We start from the raw sequence: 13840 nt of genomic DNA on the forward strand, positions 1-13840 counted from the left end.
CATTTGCGCATGCGTGACTAGCCAAAGATAGCAGCGGTTCTCTTTTGCACCTAGTCGTGATTGGCTGAAGCAGCGCTCTCGGCCAATCACGGCGCAGAGCGAGAGTGAGAGTGTATCAGAATTGCCCTTATCAAGTCGCGCATGCGCGTACTCGAATCTTATCTCCATGTGTATAAAGCCACTCGATGTTTGCGTGATTATATCGAGTTCGCTAATTTCTCGCTGGGCGTCGTACGACGCTTTATTATTATGACGACTTTATAACCTCCTCGATGCGATTATGCTGTCGAAATGCGGTACGATTCAGTATTAATAATGACAGTTTCATAGCGTTTCAATCAATCCGAGTGAGTTTCGAATGATACAGTGCGCGAGCTGATCCTCCGGGAGTGAAGTAAACGGACGTTGGAAGTTTAAAATTTCCCCTACGATGCCGCACCCGTGTGTAGTTTGCGGCAGATCGCGGATGAATCCGAACAACAGGCAGGAGGAGTACATGTTCTTCGGTTTCCCGGTAAACGACGAGACCAGGTGCAAAAAGTGGTTGGAATTCTGCTGTCGCGAGGACCTCTACAAGCTGACGAAAAAACAGCTGCTCCAACGGATGGTATGCTCGAAACATTTCGAACAGAGAGACTTCCTCAACTCGTATTTCGACCGTCTCAACTGCACCGCCATACCATCGATATACGACCCGAAACAGTCCCTCTACAATATCACCTGTGTTCTGTGCGGTAGATCCCGTCGAGACCCCCCCAGTTCTACTTATGACGGGGTCACTTTCCACCACTTTCCCGGCGAGGAATTCAGGTGTCTAAAATGGCTAGATTTTGTTGGGGTTGATTCTTATTACAGGCTCACCCGCAAGGAGATATTGTTCTGCTACATTTGCTCCAAGCACTTTGACCGCTCCCAGTTCCTCAAGGGATACCGTAATCGGTTGGTCGACCATGCCGTTCCCAACATCAGATATCCCGACGAAGCCGAGGACTCTGAGCCGTTCCTGATAGACCTCGCTCCTGAGTCAAAGCTTTTCCATCATCCGGACAGGACTCGGAAGCTTGAAGCCCTTCCACAAGCCGTGTTGGAGAGTCAGGCTTGCGCCGCCTGTGGAAGATCAAGGTCTGATCCGAGAAATAAAATCGATAGGTATAAGTTTCACCCTTTTCCAGCTTATGAGATCGGGCGATGTTTGAGGTGGTGCCAATTCCTGGGTAGAGAGGATTTACTCAAAATGTCTCCAAACCAAATCAGGAAGCTAGTTTTATGCTCAAAGCACTTTCAGAGTGGGCAGAGCTTCCATCGCGTCGGACCTTGCGATGCGGTGCCGACGATCCGAGATATCCATGAACCAAATACAGCTGTTAATGTTGAAGATGACTTTGAAGAAGCGGAAGAGGAAGAATGTGCTGGCTCTGCCAAGGGCACCAAGAAGCAGTCTAAAATCAGGCCCATGGTATCCAGCAAGAAGCCTAAAATAGACAACAAACCTGCTCCGCTTGCCAAGAAACGTGGTAAATCGAAGAGGCCCACTCAGATAAACATCCCCAGACCAGATCCTAATAATATAGAAAACAGGATGATTAGAAAACTACCGCTGCCGCCGAACAATAATTGGAAACTCATTCAGGCCGGAACTATGCAACCGATTACGATAGCTAACAACATAGCGACGTCTGTAAACGAATGCAAAAAAATGATTCTTCCATTTACAGGCGACATAACTAATCTGGGTACTCCCATTCCCGTTCATAGCTTGTCGAGCATGCCTCCCGGCTTATTGATCAAGATAAACCTACCGGATCAAAACAAAAAGCCAAGCCCATCTGGGCGTCGCAAGGGGGTTCGCAAGGGGAATAGCAAGAAACAGAAATCGTCAACCATTACTACACTGAACAATATCCAATTAGTTCAGTGCACTCCGTTGAGCGTTAAGAATGATCAAAATCAGTCTGGTAAGGAAGCGGATGAATCGGTTGAGCATACCCTCGCGGATTTATTGACCTTCTCACCGGAGCGCGAGGAAACGGTCGACTATGAAGAACTCGGAGTACAGGAGGAAATTGTCCTTTCACCCGGTGCAGAAACCACCGAAGAACAGACGTTTAAATTCGAACAAACCGACCTTAAGGATGATTACTACTATGAGGTTGAGGAGACTACAGACACCGGGTGCGTTCAGAAACCAAGAGTCAGGCAACGTAGAAAGTTATCTTCGCTCGCTAGGAAAACTATTCTTCCTATAAAGAGCGAGATTGGATTTTTCCTCCGCAAATTTGCACCTAAGATGCAAAGGCTACCAAAAAAGGCTAGGGCTCAGTTGAAATTATCTATCGTTAATATGGTCATTGATAATCTATAAGATTTGTCTGATTGGTGAGAAACGGACACTTGTGCTACAGAAAGTGATAAAATTTTGCTAGCAAAATCTTTCTTGAGTTATAAATTATCTAGTTGTAAGTTGTATAATTGTCTGATAATATCAAACCGTTTGTATAATGAACGATGCGATACTAATTAAATACAAAATTTCAATTATTGCTCTATTGTAAATAATTAGTTTTAGTAAGTTTAATGTTGATGGAATTATGCAATTGCGAAATACGCAAAAAAAAAATACGAACCGGTGGCAAACGGTTTGTTGCATTGTCGTTTAATATCAAAAACTAAATCAACTTTACTTTTGTAATATTGACGGATCATGTTAATATTTGTGCAAAGCTGATTGGTAGCTTAAATTATTTTTGTAAGTAGAAAAGGAAAGTGAAGAATTTGAACCGCGTGATTTTTAGGTTTGACGTTTTATCCTTCAACTTCTCTGCATCCTCTGAATATTATTTAGATAAAGGATATATTTCCTTTCTTTTTTTTATAATATACGCTTACTGATTATACGAGCACTTCGAAGGACTATTCGGATTACAGGTAAATTCGCTACATCCAAATGTAAATATTTCTATCTTATTCATAGCCTCGATCATTCGATCGTGTCATTTGACACATTTTTTTTATCTTACTACTTCGGTACTTTTGGACACGCTTTTCAAAGATCTTTAGACATATGAAAAATACCCGGAGTAAATGTATAAAGATATCTATACCAGTTTTGGAGAAAAAAAGGGTATACTATGTAATTTGTAAAAAGGATAGTAATAAATATTGTTCTATACGTCACTTTGATTATAGCTCACGATTTATAAAATAAACAACGGGCTGAATGTTACAATCAAATAGGATTCCTGGTGCTCAGGGAAAATGAAAAATTTTCTAGAAAACAATTTCAAAACCTTGCCTTCATTTAATATAATTACTTGCTTGCCCCTTGACAATATCGGGAGGATAATATGTGTCAGTAGTGTATCATACAAGTTCAACTCGTATATCTACATTATATAATCTATTTGTACAAGCAGTTAAAGAGATACTTTCATTCCCGGAAAAACTAATGGGTAAGTGAAAAGTCTGGCATTTTCGGGAAGTCTTTTATTTCCCTGCCGCTAGACATCCTGCCAAAATTTTACCAAAAGCAATCTAAGGCTACCACTATTCAGCTTGAAAATTATTCTTAGTCCAAAGATAAAGTTTCTCATTTTTGATTTTTGCAAGTACGATAAATGAGTCATAAAAGTTTATAATGTACCCATCCTGGCAATAAATCAGAAATATTTTTACAATAATATTTTGATGTGTATAAATTACCGCACAATTTGAACATTTACTTTTGAAAGTATTATTCGAAGACTAGAATTGTGTGTGTAATGAATAAGGAAGAAACTACATGCCTATATATTGATTGGTTACCCTGCTTTCTGTAAGATCAATATCTCTTCCATGAGACTTTTCAGCCAAAACTTCAATCTACTTCTTCTTGTAGTTTTATTATTTCCATTATCAGTTCCATGTAAGTATGTATCTTCTCGAAGAATATAGGAATAACTATGCAGGAGCAGTTCATGTATTTGATAAAAACAGAGATCCTTGCTACGAAGCAGATGCTGAGTGAGTTGTCAAGTACTTGAGTGAGAATTTTATTCACCAAGGCACAAAACCATTAATTTTTTTTTTGATATGTTGACAGTGCAACCCTCAATACAACAGAAACCAATTGGGATAGTTTGGAAACAATTCCACATACAAGTACAGATAAGGAAGAAATAATTTCCTACAATCAGGCCCTTGAATATTTCAAACAGACTGACTTATCGGAGTACAATGTAGTATATTTACGCACAGTTGATTATCACGATTCACGCTCAACTTCCTACAACTAGATGTACCAGAGTATGAAGAAAGTATCTTTTTTTAGGAAAATGTGACGAGCGCTAAGAAATCTGGGATATTTTCGTGTTTGTCAAACCGTGGAAAATCCAAACTGAAACAAGATCACATCAGTGATTTTAACTTGATATTTATCATTGCAAAGTGTAAGTACTCGATCAAAAAAAACTTATCGTAAGATTTTCAAATATAATAACAATCACACATCACATAATTTTGGCTACAAAAATATACCGGTTCCGAGTTAATACGGTGGGCATCCCGTCGAGGCTGTAAATGCCTCAGCCCACTGCGTAGAACAGCAGGCTGGTCTGCCCCAGTGTGTTTCCAACTCGTCAGTCATTTCCACAGAGGTTTTGTGCGACCCAACATCCCATCGAATGTCTTTGCGTTTCACAACTCTGCCTCGGTGAGGAAGCATACATGTTAGTGTAGTTGTAACGGCGCTTTGAGAGTTCAGGTGTGATTGATGAAGATGACATTCGTTAGGCCTGATGTATCTGTGATATTAGAGTTACGGTACTTTGAATATTCCAATTAAATTGCATAGCGATTTTATATCGATACTCTCTACGTCATGACTCTTGAATCATTTTTTCACTGACTTGGGTGAAACGACGTCAGGTCTGACTGGAATCCATCGCTTTTTAACATCCCTTTTGTCGGTTGTTTCTGGTCCAACTGCTCTGCAGTAATATACTACAGGTTCGTTATTTTCGCGAAACTTTTCAGTCTTTCTTGGTATCCATATAACGCTTCCTGAAGCTACGGGTTCTAAGCACGATCGCACTTTGTGAAAATTTTGATACCAGCTGTGTAATATAAAATTATGACGACCCGAGAATAGTTTATTCGTGGTTCGGCTCACCGACATCGAATTTAGGTAATACCGGCAACAGCGTGCCTACCGTGTAGCTTTGAAATTTATCTACTATACTCCCATATTCTCCGCATCTACACAGAATACCCAAAGGATGCTCCGTACAGACGCTACTTGCAGGATACTTATAGTCCATGTCCTTTGCAGTGAATTTTCCATAAAATGGTTCTTCATACCAGCTGTCTAATTTCTCTAAGGGGAATCAAGTCATTGCCAAGTAGAACAATAGTCGAAACAGCAGAATTTCTAATTCCTAATATCAATTCTGTCTACAAGGTCGTTGATAATTGTAAAATCGAAATTTTACTAATTTTTCAGGTCCTTACCAGAAGGAAAACAAAATTCATATTGCAATGCTGAGAACAGTGTACAATTCTTTAGTATCAAGCAGAGACTCGGAATTCATTTGGGAAAATATTGGTTTCCAGGTAAACTACGTCGATCGACGGACTTCTGACGCGATTTGTTCATTCTGGAATATTACAGGCGTCGCAAGACTAGCATATTAATTAAACTAATTTGTCATAGAGTGATTTGCCATGGACTGATTTACGTGGCGTAGGAATGCTCGGAGTATTGCAATTACTGTACATGTGCACAACATATCCAATTATTAGGGATACGCTCTATGAATTATCGAGAACCAAATCAAATACATTTCCATTCGCTGTTCTTAGTCTAAATGTTACAAGCATTGTGTTGAATGTGTTGAGACGGGAAAAGTTAAATCGGTAAGTTAATTCAGAGATTAGAATCATTTAGAATTTACTAGAGTTCGAAAATTAGGAACCACTATACATTGCACATTTGATATTTTAATATTCATATCAATTTCTCTATTTCTCTCTGTAATTTACATATTTTTAGGGAGATAAATAAGGAGGGTGTCTTTGTTTGCATCAACAAACTTTACACATCAATGTTTCATTACTTTGGACAAGTCTGGATCAATGAGAGAAAAACTATATCCGATGTTGGGAGTTTGTTGAAAGGTGGTGAAAATATTATCAGCTTAATTTACGGCGTTACGTTTCGGTAATTGATGAATTTAACTTCAGATGTGGAGCAGTTGTGCCTTTTTAAACGGGGAAGAAAAAAAATCTTCAAAAACTTCAACGTATCAGTTGAACGGAAATAAATGATCAAGGACTTATAGAACAGCTTACACAATAAATGATGGCCCAGTGAAGTTTGTTAACAGCAAATTTATTCGTAATTAATTTTCACTATACATATATAAGGCCAGGTTACATACGCGTATATTTGTATTATACACATATACAAATGTGCTCAATAGATTTGTGTTCGAAAATGTTATAAATGTAACATAATATTACGTGTGAGTAATCGAAGCATCGTATTTTGATGTTAAAACATAAAAATTCAGTTGACAGTGAGATAAAATGAGGTGAATGTGATTCAAAAAGCATATGTAACTTCGATCTTAGAGATTAACACGAATGAAATTTAATACGGCGTAAAATGTCCCAACATTCATATTCATAATCGTAGATTTGGTAAGGACTAAGTATCAAGTACTTCGAAAAATGATTTATTTTGCTAGATTAATGCAATTACTCTACACTACGTATATTGTTTAGTTTTTCTTCTTTTGCATGAATGTATGCTTAATTATCATGCTAAGAACACTTTTACCCGAATTAGTACGCAACTGTGCACGTTATGTACTATCTCACCCGTTATTCGTAATTTCCGACACGATCAAATAATTCCAAATCGTGATGCAGCTTAATATAGAAAAGTAGAATAAATATTTGGTCTGAATATGAATTTATTCATGAAATTTACTATGCAGATATACTTGTAGTATTACCGGTTGTACTTTGAGTAAGGTGCCTTACATCAGCGCTGCAAGTGTAATTCATTTTATCATCCAATTCTCGACGAAAATTTCTCATTAGCCTAATAGCCTGCTTCAAAAATTCATTCCTGTTCCAAATTAGTCACTACCATCAGAGAACTAATACTAAAGAGGTTCCTTTTTGAGAATTTGATCTGGATACTAGTGAAATTAATGCAAATATCAAATTCATAGAATTCGTATATTCCGTTACAAAATTATATGCTATGTGACAGAATATGTAGCACGTGTACTCTGTAACTAGTGATAAATAATGATTTTCTACTGAATCTACACTACTGTGGACTATTAACCAGGCATCTAACTGTGACGCAAGTACCCATACGCCTGTAATTATTAGTGACAATTGCAACAACGAAGCCAGCTTCTGCAATGGATTATTAGTTTCGTAATATTGTGCGAGTTTTTCAATCGAGTTCGACTTTGACTATGCTTTTACATGAACAAGTGTTTCTCCAGGTGCGTGAATTTGAAAGGTGACATTTTGACCCACCTTCTACTTTTTATTTCTATGTGCTATTAAAATGTTCAAATCTCTCTCCGTTCGTTTCGATGAAAAACTTTCGCACAACTTGTGTATGCATTATAAAAAAAAAATATATATATATATATATATATTTATAAATTCTTTCATCCTTATCAATAAGGTTTTTCGCATAATGGTTTACATGTCTAACTACGCAGACTTTGCAATCTGTTTTTCATCTCTTCCAACTCAGTATCGTCGACGTCTTCCACTTCTTCTTCCTTGGACGACGACGCCGCAACCGGTTGTACACCGGGCGTTTCGGTAACAACGGCAGGAGCTGTCCCCAATTGGCCTGCCGTTAGTTCCCACAGAACCTAATCAATCAATGGCACATTTTTGGAAACATCTAAATCTGTACAAGACTTTTCTGAAATTTGTTATTTAAAACGCTGCTATAATTAAACGATACCTTGTCAACTTCTTCCTGTGCTTCATCTTCCATCTCTTCAGAATCTTCCACCGAATCCATGGTTTCGTCTAGCATTTCTTCAATTATTCCTGCTTTCATCATTTCCTTTGACATTTCTCTCATTGTTGCAGCTACTTCTGGGACCTTGATCAGAGATTGCATGGCCTGCATTACTTCGGTGGACTTGGAGAGCGAACCGGCGACTCGTATCGTCGCCAGTTGATTTTTCATCTGGAGCGAAACTGAATTCAAGTGCGCTTTGGATGTGTAAATTTTGTTGCACGCTTTCCTCGCCCTAATTACTTCCTTCGCCAGAATTGTGCAGACATCCTTGTCACCTTTCTTTGCTGCCTCTTTTAGCGATCGCTTAACCTTGTCCTCTTCTCGTTGAATGGCTAACACACGGAAAGTTTACGATGTATTCTTATTTAAGCAATTTGTGTAAGACATGACTAAATGAAATATTTGATAAGAAAACAGAATGGACGGTAATTTCGGTACTCAGAGTGAATGGTTAGACAGATGTTTGGATATATGTTTTCGGGCGTCTCGTGACTCACCGCGAACCTGCCTATCCAATTGATAACCTTCTTTCCTCAACTTGTGCGTCCATTCTTGGACCTGTAATTCATTACGGGATATTATTATGTGCTCTCGAATGTTATTGAAACTTCCATTTCGAGACTTACCATTTCTTTCGGGTTTTGCTCGTGAGATTTACCGAAGAGACCCATTTTCTGTGATACGCTGACAGCTCGACGTCAGAGTTAAGCTATGTTTGTGTGAACGTTTAGCGTCGTATTGTACGCTCAGTTATGCCAGACGCCAGTAAGGGCGGCCTTTGTACAATGTTGAAGATTGCGTTTTTCGGGAGCAGATGGCGCTTCGGTCGCCAGCCTTTTACAAATGGCGGCTCACGGTTGAACACGCTGACTTCAGACTTGTGTAACCGCAATCACGGTGGAAACAGGGTCGGGCAAAGTTTCGCCACGTTCATTCCTGTGTGAATAGTGCGATTCGTTACGGGTTCGGTTGATTCCCAGCTTCAGGCCGAGTGATCGAGGGACATTGTCAGCGTGCGTCAGCCGGCCTAACTCTCGAGGACTACGGTGGAAATTTGAGCAACGAGGTGAAGATGGGTAACGTTCTCGCAGCATCAGCGCCGCCCCCGCCCCCGTCACCGCTCTCGAGTCCGCTGCCGGGTTTTGCAAAGCAGGACCCGGTGACCGGGACTTACTCCGCGGTTTCCCCGGCCTCCGAGTCCGAGGAAAAATTGGAGAACCCCGGAACCATCGAAGACCTCCACAAGACGTGCAAAGGTGCGAAATCACGTTTCACCCCGCTCGCTACTTCGATCGCGTGTCATGCGCGTGTTTTCCTGATATAGATTTTTGCCAGTTTTCATTTACGCTTGTCATGAATGACAAGACCTTCAGTTGAATTCGCTGATGCAGAGCACGCGACCTTGGACGGTTGACAGCGCGAAATCGATCCGGCATCCGTCGGTCTATGGACTAGGTTAGGTTAGGTTAGGTTTCTGGGTCCCGTGCTTATCTTGCTCACTTTTTCAGATATCTTCCCGGTAAACTTTGAGGGCGCCAAGCTGATGGTCAACAAAGGCCTGAGCAATCATTTCCATGTCTCACACACAATCAATATGAGCTCGGGTCCACAGTCCGGATACAGGTGATAAATCGACTGTTATCTTTTTACTGGAACTCTGTCCTCCGTTAGCCTCTGCTAATCATTGTTGTAAAACGATTCCGATTTACAGATTTGGGGCAACATATGTCGGGACTAAACAGATTTCTCCCACAGAGGCGTACCCCGTTCTGCTGGGGGACATTGACCCAAGTGGCAATCTAAACTCAAACGTAATTCACCAGTTTAGTCAGAGAATAAGAGGCAAACTGGCAACGCAGGTACAGCAGAACAAATTCACAGCAGCACAGATGACATCTGATTACCGAGGCGATACATATACTGTTTCGTTAACCCTTGGTAACCCGGACATTATCTCTGGAGCTGGTAAAGACTTGATTATATAACTATTGATTGATGCTGAGGTACGAATGTTTTCCTTTCGAAAATAAAACGATTTTTTTTGGTGAATCCAGGTGTCCTCGTAACGCATTACCTGCAAAGCATCACGCCGTCGTTAGCATTGGGTGGTGAACTTGCTTACCAGCGAGGTCCTGGAATCCCTGGCGGACACATAGCGGTTCTTTCTGCTGCTGGAAGGTACACAAATGGCGAATCCACGATCAGCGGTAGTCTTGGTAAGTAAGATGTCTGTTTTTTAGTCAACTTAATATGTCGGGGCTATCATCTTATGATAATGATAATTATGTAATTAGTGTGTAGATTGAGCGTGTATTGTGGAAGGTTGCGAGTGAATTGTAGTACAGCAAAATTAGCAGATTATTAACAAAATATTCGATAATTATTTCAGGTTTAGCAGGGTGTCACCTATGTTTCCATCAAAAAGCTAGTCAACAGCTGCAAGTTGGGGTTGAACTGGAGGTAAATTCGAGAATGCAGGAGTCCATAGCCACTATTGCTTACCAAATTGACCTGCCCAAAGCAGATCTAGTCTTCAGAGGTAAGTTTTTCGGTTGCGCAGGTTAAGCCACGTGAGTTTCAAACATTGAAGCTTTCATCACTAGAAATTCAAGGACATAGAAGTGATGAAATGCAATGTTTACATTGTCTCCAGGAAGCGTCGATTCGAATTGGACGGTGGGTGCGGTACTGGAGAAGAAATTGCAGCCATTACCATTCTCGTTTGCGTTGAGCGGGATGCTCAATCACAATAAGCACCAATTCAGACTGGGATGTGGTCTGATTATTGGTTAAGAGTAATTATTGGCCAATAACTTGTTTACCTTGATGATTAGCCCAATTTAAGCATATACACAAACACACAGACACAGGCGCGCAGTCAACGATGAATTGTGCAGAAAGGAATTTGACCGACGAACCAGTTAACTCTGCTCCCCATCCGACATGACACCCGAAACACATACACGACACACCCATGTAACTAACAGTGGCCATATCATTTTTATTTTCGCCAGCTGCATTCGTCATCTTACAATTATTACCTGTTGTGAATACATCCATGTGACTCGACCGTGTTGATACTTATTAAAGAATTATACGAGGACGTGAACAAGTTTTCAACCAGATCTCTTCAGTCGTACAATTCCACCGTTCGAATCACGTTTCTGCATCTACGTATGTAATTATTGCGTGAATTCTAGCTGCCAATAAGGGAGAAAGAGGGTGGAATGTACAGGTATTGCATTCTCCGGGAAAACCTAATTACCAATAGCGTTTTGTGAACATTTATGTTTCGTCCGAATTTTATCAGTTTTGAAAGTTAACATTTAGCGAATGCGCTTGCGCAACGAGCTACGATTCAACGAAACAGTAGATCGAGTTGCCCGTTATATAGGCGACGTTCTGATTTTGTAGGCCAAGTTGCCGACAACCAGGCGCCGAACCCAAAGTGCCACGAGTATTTTTTGTTTAAAATTGAGGCGAGTGAGGCAAAACTTTATCAAAATCCTAGGTTTGCCTACGTTTTAACCTTAGCAAATGAAAATCAAATCACACAAAAGCGTACGTGAGTTAAGGAGATGTCTGCTAATAGGGCAGGTACAAAAAATCGCGAAGCTACAGAATGCGAAAAAAGTTTGGGAAAACCGCCGCCCGTGCCTCCGCCGTCAAACGTAATGACAATTAGCGAAAGTATAGCAAAGCGCATCAGCACCGGTGAGAAATAATGTCAATTATACAATGAAAAATCCAAACGTAAAATCACACGATAGTTGAAACCCGGCCGGTTCTGTTTCACAGGCACGATCGACGAGGAACGCCGTGATGCCTACGATAGTTATTGGATCGAGAAACTAGCCTGCATGGACAAGGCGCATAGCGTCAATGCGCAACTTCAACTTGACCAGATTGCGAAGATCGAAAAAAGGCTGCGGCAGTACGTCACAGGCGGAAAAAAATGCCCGCTTGATAGGACGAGGGTATTTCGCATGGAATTAAATTTAGAAATGCAAGGCACCGAATCAGCGATATTGGGGATGTACATTGTCTTCGTATTTTTCACACAGATAACCAATTGCTACATCCACAACAAATCGCAAACGCTGAAATGCACGCGGGACGTCGAGGCGTTTTTGAAATGCGTTGATACCCACCTATATCGCGCTGTTCGCGGATCAAACGACGAATGGTCGAAACCCTCGAAGCGTCCGTCATACGCAGAAAAATTCAAACGCGGCTTCTAGCCGCCTCAGAAAACACGTTATTGCGTTATACAGAATATATAATACAGTACCTACTAGTTACCCAATAGCGCGGATGTACTGAAATATTTTTCCTCTTGCCGCATGAAAAAAAAAAAATAGTCTTTCGCCGCGAGGTTTATATGGTCCCTGTAATTACAAGAAGCGATCTAAGAAAGAAGAAGGTTGTGCAGGAAGTGTTTGCAGGACCAACATGAACGATAAGATAACTCGTTGTTGGAACTTGGAAATTAGAAAACACCGTTTCGGTCTGCAGGAGTCGACGCTGATCAAACACGGCGGTTTAAATTTTGATTTGAGAGGATTATTTATTGGAGAGAGTGCTGCCGCCGCAGCCGCTTTTAATCTTAAAATTTCGACTTACGTCTTGTTTGCAATAACAAAGCAGTCTTGTTCTTCTCTTAACTTTGTTTTTTTTTATTCCATCTTTTTTATCGTCATACTTGTACGACTTTACTAATCGGACGGTGTATGAGTACTTATATGTAATTCGCGAGAAGCGCCCCGGTCAGTACGGCCCTGCCGTACGCTGCAGGTTACAGGTATAACGAGGGAAGTAAAATTGATTTCCCTTGCAATTTGGTTGACGTGGTGAATAAGGTGGAAATTAGAGACGCGATGGGAGAATATCTCGTGCATACTTCAGCAGCTCTGCAGCAGCGCGGCGAAGAGAGGAGAGGAGGATAAAAGCTGCACGCGCGGACGTGCACGGTATTATAGTACACGCGAGAGCGTGTAATCGGTTGTCTTGTTTTTGAAGAGGCGAGATCTCGTTTTGCTCCTCTCGTTGCAGCGGCGAAGGCAGGCGGGCGGCTATCCCCCGAGAGAGAGTCGAAGAAGCCGAAGGTGCAGCAGGTTCTCATTATCATATCCCACCATCCCAGTGTTTGGCGGTGGTTAAGACCGGCTTTATGGGCTGTATTTTCTTCGTATAATTGGCCCTCCACGTCCCCCTTCTGCGCTATCTACCTACCTACCTACCTACCTACCTACCTATCTACCTACCTTCCTTCCTACCGCGCGGCCCTACTACTCGCAGGGCATTTATTATCGCCGGCGTAGAAAACCCTTCCTTTTTTGGTCACATAAATTAGTGTCCACGCTACGCAAACAATACCTACATACCTCCCAAAAACCCGCAACGCGTAACCCTTAATCTTTTTCGTCTCAGGGATTATTATTCACCCTATATATCCTGCCTCTATATCCGGGCGATGAAATGGTACAATTAATTTTTTGATTTCCAAACAAAATACAAACACGTATATACGTGATAGAAAACCAGATCAACAAACGAGTATCACGTCGAGGTATACTCGATCTGCAATTTCAGCTTTTTAATAATCTGCGGTTAAATTTAACGAGCACAATATATAAATTCCCCCACCCCCCGCGATGTCTCAAATTAATTTATGTAATCGCGGACTGTCTCATCTCCTTTATTTACACAGATTGGAAAGGTGTGAATACGCCTCGTTTGATGCCCCCCCCCTCCTTGACACACCTTCGGTGGAATGCGCGTGTGTCTCGGTCCAAGCGT

The 13840-nt window shown here is 41.1% G+C and overlaps 4 protein-coding genes across 9 annotated transcripts; 2 read left to right on the forward strand and 2 right to left on the reverse strand.

Moving 5' to 3' along the window:
- Positions 1–99: 99 nt before the first annotated feature.
- On the forward strand, positions 100–7585 carry LOC124177968. 5 transcript variants are annotated; one of them, XM_046560978.1, is made up of 8 exons: positions 100–3901; positions 3973–3999; positions 4079–4214; positions 4307–4687; positions 5477–5586; positions 5687–5889; positions 6026–6150; positions 6217–7585. In XM_046560978.1, the coding sequence occupies exon 1, from the start codon at positions 431–433 to the stop codon at positions 2360–2362; it is 1932 nt and encodes a 643-aa protein (XP_046416934.1). In that variant the 5' UTR covers positions 100–430; the 3' UTR covers positions 2363–3901; positions 3973–3999; positions 4079–4214; positions 4307–4687; positions 5477–5586; positions 5687–5889; positions 6026–6150; positions 6217–7585. The 5 variants fall into 5 exon arrangements, with proteins under 5 accessions (XP_046416934.1, XP_046416931.1, XP_046416932.1 ...); XM_046560975.1 differs by having other exon boundaries at positions 100–3999; positions 4294–4687; XM_046560976.1 differs by having other exon boundaries at positions 100–3999; positions 4307–4703.
- LOC124177977 lies at positions 4523–5181 on the reverse strand. The gene is made up of 2 exons (XM_046560992.1): positions 4884–5181; positions 4523–4778 (listed from the first exon to the last, which is right to left on the reverse strand). The coding sequence occupies exons 1-2, from the start codon at positions 5150–5152 to the stop codon at positions 4523–4525; spliced, it is 525 nt and encodes a 174-aa protein (XP_046416948.1). The 5' UTR covers positions 5153–5181.
- Positions 7203–8822, reverse strand: LOC124177975 (charged multivesicular body protein 3). Its single transcript, XM_046560990.1, has 4 exons — positions 8668–8822; positions 8539–8599; positions 7979–8373; positions 7203–7883 (listed from the first exon to the last, which is right to left on the reverse strand). Exons 1-4 carry the CDS (start codon positions 8710–8712, stop codon positions 7713–7715), a joined length of 672 nt encoding a protein of 223 aa, XP_046416946.1. The 5' UTR covers positions 8713–8822; the 3' UTR covers positions 7203–7712.
- Positions 8823–8871: 49 nt separating this feature from the next.
- LOC124177974 (mitochondrial import receptor subunit TOM40 homolog 1) lies at positions 8872–11144 on the forward strand. Of its 2 annotated transcripts, XM_046560988.1 has the most exons (7): positions 8872–8949; positions 9022–9297; positions 9550–9664; positions 9753–10006; positions 10096–10257; positions 10431–10580; positions 10695–11144. In XM_046560988.1, exons 2-7 carry the CDS (start codon positions 9114–9116, stop codon positions 10832–10834), a joined length of 1005 nt encoding a protein of 334 aa, XP_046416944.1. In that variant the 5' UTR covers positions 8872–8949; positions 9022–9113; the 3' UTR covers positions 10835–11144. The 2 variants fall into 2 exon arrangements, with proteins under 2 accessions (XP_046416944.1, XP_046416943.1); XM_046560987.1 differs by having other exon boundaries at positions 8893–9297.
- The last annotated feature ends 2696 nt before the right edge of the window (positions 11145–13840 follow it).

This window comes from Neodiprion fabricii, chromosome 3 (assembly GCF_021155785.1).
Source record: "Neodiprion fabricii isolate iyNeoFabr1 chromosome 3, iyNeoFabr1.1, whole genome shotgun sequence".
Taxonomy (NCBI): Eukaryota; Metazoa; Arthropoda; class Insecta; order Hymenoptera; family Diprionidae; genus Neodiprion; species Neodiprion fabricii.